This window comes from Macadamia integrifolia, chromosome 5 (genome assembly GCF_013358625.1).
Source record: "Macadamia integrifolia cultivar HAES 741 chromosome 5, SCU_Mint_v3, whole genome shotgun sequence".
In the NCBI taxonomy this organism is placed as follows: domain Eukaryota; kingdom Viridiplantae; phylum Streptophyta; class Magnoliopsida; order Proteales; family Proteaceae; genus Macadamia; species Macadamia integrifolia.
Window position 1 is genome coordinate 5,946,657 of NC_056561.1, and position 6,788 is coordinate 5,953,444.

The following is a 6,788-nucleotide window of genomic DNA, read 5'->3' on the forward strand; positions in this document are numbered from 1 at the left end:
GAAAAGTAAAGAAAAATTCACTATTCCTAATTCCTAAGTTGAATTTTGAAATTCAAAAGAGAATTTTCTCTTGGATTAATTCATGTGAAGAACAATAAGAATTTCTTAGACCAAGAAAATAATATAATTTTTTTTTTTTTGGTTACCAAACACGGCTTGAATCCTTGGTTTGGGCCTCTAGCCTCAGAGCCTCAAATTGGGTTTTAAAAATTAGGAATCGGGATTTAAATCGATGAAAATCAGCTTAAACCCTAATTCAACTCTGATTCGTCTGCGAGTCAGATCATCCGATCCAATTTTTTAAACCCTGCTTCAAACCCAATTGGTAATTTTATGTAGAGGAACAGGGGAAGGGATAAAAAGAAGGAATCAAGGAACTTACGTGGCAATGGTACACGTAGCCTGGCTCTGCTGTGGCATCGAACGGATAAGATGCATTTGAATGGATCAAGGAGAATCTGATTAGGATCCTCGTCAGACAACCTGGTCTCATCTTGAACACATTTTTCCATCCCCTCTCATGCATTGGCACCCTTATCTGCTTGCCACGTGCATACTTGCTTACTTGGCACTTCACCGCGTCATTCATCTTCGTCATGCAATTTCGAAACTCATCAACATTCACCAGCTCCGTCTGATCCAATGTTACAAACAATCCCAGATGGATATGCAACGGATGATTATCTTCCGTCAGATTGATCACGTTCCAAATTTCAGTGGACCCAGATCTTGGCATCTCAGTTGCAGGCTCCTCGTATGATCTGCCGTTAATATACAGATGTGTTGGCTCACTGATGTTGCTCGTGTACTCATACATCGCGATGTATCGTGTGGTTGAAGCACTGGATACATCAGGAGCAGGGTACTTGATCAATTCCGCGGGTACACGGTAAGTGTCAACCTCACGCTGCCCCTTGATCACAAACTTCATTACTTTCCCATTGATCTCATCCGTCGGATCACCTGATGGATATGGATATGACGCATTATTGGCTAAGATCACCGAATTTGATGTTGACTTTGAAAAGTCAAAAACAACATCAGCAATTTCCGATGGGGCCAAGAGAAGCTTCTTCACCATGACCGGTCGAGCTCGATACACAGAATCAGAGCCGACGTGGATGAATCTCATACCGTTGGTGAGGAATAATTGTAAGAATCGAGCATTGCTCGCATTGATAATACGGAATCGGTACTTCCTACGGCGTACCGTCAACCGAGGCCAAGCTTTGCCGTTCACGATAATCACATCGCCGAAATACTCCGGCTGCCATTGTGGGTGAATGGAAGGGTTGTTTCCAGTAGAGTTCATGTAGAGAGAGCCATCTGTACGAAAGCTACGATCAAATATTACTAACGGACGATCGAATTCATTTCCATAAGGAAGTCCAAGTGGGGTTTCAATCTGAGGGTGACGGATGATGTAGGCTCCAATCAGACCAGCCAAGAGGTTGACCCTGGTCAACCCCATCGCGTGATCATGGTACCATAAATTCCCCGGTTGTTGAAGATTATAGTAGCGATACGTCTTCTTTGACCAGGTGGGGCCAGTGTCTTTAAATCCAACTGTGAACCAGGCTTTTGAATTGCCATCGCTCTGGGGCTCACCAATAGCACCATGAAGGTGGACGACCGTTGGGACACCCTTGTTGAGGGGTTTGGCAGTTGGGATAGTGGGGTCCCATGGTAAGATGTGTTTCGGAGGAAGGTGATTCTGCCACGTCACATGAGTCTCAATACCATGAAGGGCCTCGATTGTTGGACCAGGAACGGTTGCTGTGCGCTTGGAAGTACCGTAGGCAAATACTCCTGTCGCAGGTAGGTCCCTGTGAAATTTCTGCAAGAAAAAGCAAAAGCTAAAGTATGTCTTTTCAACTTATTAGTCAAACTAATCACTTTTTCAACTTTTTAGTCAAACTAATAAGGATGAAGATTAGTGACCACTAATTGGCTAAACACATCTTTAGAAAAAGAAAAAAAATCTCTTATTAAAAAAAAAACTAAGCACCACATTTTTTTTTTTTTTGGTGAAAAAAACTAAGCACCACATATATCAAGGATAAGAGGCAACCGACCATGGATTGAGTCGAGTAGGGTCGGTTTGGAGCGGACAAATCCATCCCATGCTCTAAACCACACAACCTTAACCGATCCAGTCTTCTCTCTTTCTTTCTCTCTCTCTCTCTCTGGAGCGGACAAATCCATCTCATGCTCTAAACCACACAACCTTAACCGATCCAGTCCTCTCTCTCGTCAGAGAAGGCTATTCAACTCTTTTGAGGACTCATCACTAAAGAATCTTAAACTCACAATGAGAGTTCTATTAAAAAAAATAAAATTTATATCACAATGGGATTTATGGCACACCCACAATTTCTAAAAATACAAACTAGTAATTATATTATATTTCTCTTTCTACCAATTTGAAAAAAAAAAAAACCGTTGATCTTTAAACCAAAAGTTAGATATGTAACCAAGGTTAATTAAAATAATTTGTAATCTTACTTTCACCCATTTAGTATAACACATTTTTTTTTTTTCTCAAAGAAAGTAAACTCTATCATTTTCATATGTCTAAAAATAATATGCAAATTTAATCATGAAATAATGATAATTCAATTTCAAATTATTTTAAAAATCATTTTTAACCATATGTTAAATATATTTAAAGAAAAAAAAGGGCCACCAAAGAAAGTTAAAATTTTTCACTTCACCATTTTGGTGATAAGAAATTGAACTCTACATATATTAGGCCGACCCATTGAATTATTGTTGGAAAAAAAAAAGCGTTGAAATATAAATGTTATAAAGGAGCTGTTAGATATATCCCGGAAAAAATAAATTTGGAACACAAAAAAAAAGTTGCTGCATAAGGAAGACAGACAAAAGAGATAAAGAAAGCAAAGTGAACATCAAATGCTCATCATCATCATAACAAGGGCCAACCACAATGCTGACCCTAGGTCTATGGATCCCTGGACAACAAGGGCAAATGTATATGGATATCAATTTGATACTAGAATCAAGAACCACCCTGAAATTGACCCATTGAAACCTGGAACCAATCTATTCCATTGATTATCCGAGAGCTGATTTTGATATACTGAATGGGGGCAGGACAAAACTGGGATGGGTTTCCCAATGGTTTCAGAACCAAAAGATAAGAAACCAATTGAAACCAGAACTGCCAAAGCCTGTTTAAGATACATATTTAATCTTAATTAATACTTAATAATTATGATTTATAAAAATTATTCATAATTAATAAGAAATTATAAGGATTGATGTTTGTATTCCTTAGAAGTTATTGGTATGCATAGGAATTTTGGACTTCGGAGCCGGATCTTTTCATTATTGAATGGGATCGAATCCTAATTTTGAAACTATTTAATAAACAGGATGATTCTGGGAGTGGCCCTTGGGATCAGAATTGATTAGTATAAGAGATAAGGACACATGGCATATATGCTATGAGATAATGTTATGTATAGTTGTTCCATTCACCTGCTTTATTTCCTTGTATTTCATTCCACCTACTTTATTTTGTACTCTTGTAAATCTTCATCCCTATTTCTCTCAACCCCTTAAAAGAGAGAGTGTTATGTTTGTTTTGACTTCTTGTCCCGTTTTGAAGAATAACTCTAATGCCCTACTTAGCTCTATGTCACCATGGTTCTATCAGAGATGATTAAAAAAAGAAAAAATTAAGCCAGTAGATACAGTGGTGCTGTACCCTTCACTCAACATTAGATTGATCACAGCAAAACTTAAATCTTTCTTGGCTTCTTCCTCTCCTCCTCCCCCTAACTCCTTCCACTAGTGAAACTTCTAAGCCTTTTCCAACTATCAAATATGCCCTTTACAGATAGAGAAAAAGGAAATAAAAAGATAAAGAGCGGTTTCAATCCATCATGGTGACCTTTTGAATGGTTTCACTTTTCCCTAGCCTAATTCCACTAATGAAGGTAAAGAAAGCTATATATATATATATATATAAAAAAGTAAAGTACTGATACTGAAAGAAGCCAGGGTGCACATATGACTGCATATTTTAAAACATTTCTGATTCCATGGCATGCAGAACAAAGCAACAGACAAGTACCCCAGCCTCAAACACCTTGGGCTCCACATTAAAGAGTGCTCATGTGACAGCTTTAGTTTTTGAAACCATGACCAGGTGAAACTAAATAGTTGCAGCAAATAGCAAACATGGTTGAAGAGATCGAGAGAGAGAGAGAAGAAGAAGAAGAAGAAGAAGAAGAGAAATTTGAAATATTGCTTACCCATCTTTTGTGGTACATGCCAATCTTGAGGGTTTTGGAGACAGGAACACCATTTGTAATGTCGAAGCCTTGGACTCTGGGCATGTCTGGAAGCTCATCGACAAACATTTCCAATCTAGAGGGGCTTATCAATCTGCCATCAGCCCATGCACTGTTTGCAGCTCCCCATCTGAGAGCTAAAGATAAGAAAAGAAGCAGAAAGACCTCCATGGCTGCTCTGCTAAAACCTTCTTTCATGAGAGGGAGAAACAAAATTGAGGCACCCTTGGAATATAGAGAAGAGAATATTAAGAGGAAAAACTAGTCTTGGAAACGAAAAGGAGAGATTAGGGAAGATATTATCCTGAAAGAGTGGACGGTAGGTGAGTTCTATCTTTCTTTCTTTCCCTTCTTTTTTTCTTCCACAGTCCTTTTATCATTGAACACTTAAAACCTCCTTTGTAAATAAATAATCTAATTGGCCATCTGTGCTTTATTTCTCTCTCCTACTCTGATTATGTGGGTTCATGTGAATGATATCTTTTCAGGACAGCCATTGATTTGGTGTACTTGTAGTTTCTTCCCTATACCATGGACTCATGAGGAACTCTTTCCTTTTGATAAGGTAATAAGGAGTATGAACTGGTCATGTGTCAGCACACCCTTTTGTTTCCATAAACACCTCTCTTCACCGGTTAAATAGGAACAAATTAAACATGGGTTGTCACCTAAACTGTAAATGCAAGTGAATGTATGTGCAAAAGAGCTCAACTTGGAAAAACCTCCTCACGGCGCCCCGAGTTCAATTTACCTCACATCAATTTTCACTTTGTTATATCTTCTCTCCTTCTCTGAATATATGAGTTCCACGGGGATGATACGTTTTTTTTTTAAGGACAATCATCAATAGGGCACACAGATTCCTCCCCATACTGGTGTTATGAAACCCTCTCTTTTGATAAATTCATAAAATTGGAACATCTCTATGGGAAAACTATGATGCTGATGCTAAACTAAAATTTGACACCATGATGCTATGTAATGAAAGGGAAGTTTTTGACTCTGTAATTAAGTGAGGTAATAGAGTCAGGCAATAGAGCTGCCATACCCATTACCATAAAAATAATAACTGCCTTACTAATTTGTCCTTCTATCTTGTAAGCAGCAAATATGGGAAGGTAAATGACTAAATTTATGGACTATAATTTTACATCTAATCAATCCATAAGATTCACCATTACCCAAAAAAAAAAAAAAACTATTTGCTACATATCCTAATGAATAGAAATACCTGAATGACCCTTTTATGTGGTACAATTTATTATTTTATGTTTGCATAACATTTACTAAATTTACCTTGCATCTTCGAAGTTCAAAACAAATAAAGGTACAATGTTTTCTTTTTGGGACCGTGGCCTACGTCATCACTTCTTGCATTTATCTCTATCCTCCCCCAATAGGAGGTAGAGATATCATTTTATAGGGAGGTGAAGAAAGACACAAGGGTTTCTCTTTACCCATAAAGAAATACTTTTCCCATAAAGAAATTAGACAAAAGTATTTTTCCTTCATCTATGAAGAAGATAGAATCTTCTTTCCACTGGTGATACGATTTTATGATTGGACTCATGTATCGGCATTACCTAATTTTCCTAATTATATATGATCGAAAATTTCTTTGCCTAATACTTGATCCAAAAAAATTATATCTTTAAACATTCGATCAGATTTGATGGATTGATTTTATATAGAAGAGGATAATGAAATCATTCCACGTAAAGAAAAAAGAGAATGCTAGCAAACCTCCCCTTAGAGGCCTAAAGAATCTTTCATCTTTTGTATTCGTATATAATATATCCCCAGGGAATGGCGGTTGGAGTATGGTCTGTAGGGAGTCTGGTGATCAGATAGGAAAGAACTCAATTCAAAAAAAAAAGAAAAAAAGAAAAAAAGGCATCGCTATCTGATTTGGAATCAGTGAGCTTTCTCTGTTCCCCAAAAACGCAAGAAAACAAAAGCAGTGCCTTATCAGTCACGGATTGATTCCATAATTTCTAACCGTTGCGGTCCTAAAAGTCTGTTTTGTGGTGTGTATTTCTCTTCCTTTCAAGAGAGAGAGAGAGAGAGAGAGAGAGAGAGAGCAACAGGACGAAGTTCAAATGCAGATTTCAATGTGGGCCCTCTCACAAAATGAGATGTGGGCCTCATACTGGTACTATTTCTTGATCTGGTCCACATCGACCTCATGTGGATGATGTCGTTACAAGGACTGTCATTGCTGTACTCCAATTGTGTTGTGAGGAGATTAGTAGAGTAAAACAAGAATTAAAGCAGGAATTTGGATGAAGCATTTCACAGAGAAATTCAATTGGACCCCATGACCACATTATGGATCTTTGAGAACCATTAATTATGGTTTGGATGAATCATTAATTTCAGTTGGAAGCCATGACCACATAAGCTTTTAAATTCTTAATGTGGTTTCAATCCCATCATAATTGGATGATCTGTGAAAACCATTAATGC

General features: G+C 37.7%; 1 protein-coding gene across 1 annotated transcript in view; it reads right to left on the reverse strand.

Moving 5' to 3' along the window:
* Positions 1-4,764, reverse strand: part of LOC122079780 (multicopper oxidase LPR1-like) — a 5,396-nt gene extending 632 nt beyond the window's left edge. Inside the window, exons 1-2 of the mRNA XM_042646493.1 lie at positions 4,284-4,764; positions 383-1,837 (exon numbers count right to left, since the gene is read on the reverse strand). Of these exons, the coding sequence (XP_042502427.1) occupies positions 383-1,837; positions 4,284-4,520 (1,692 nt within the window). The 5' untranslated portion in view covers positions 4,521-4,764. The remainder of the gene's footprint in view (positions 1-382; positions 1,838-4,283) is intronic.
* Positions 4,765-6,788: the final 2,024 nt, after the last annotated feature.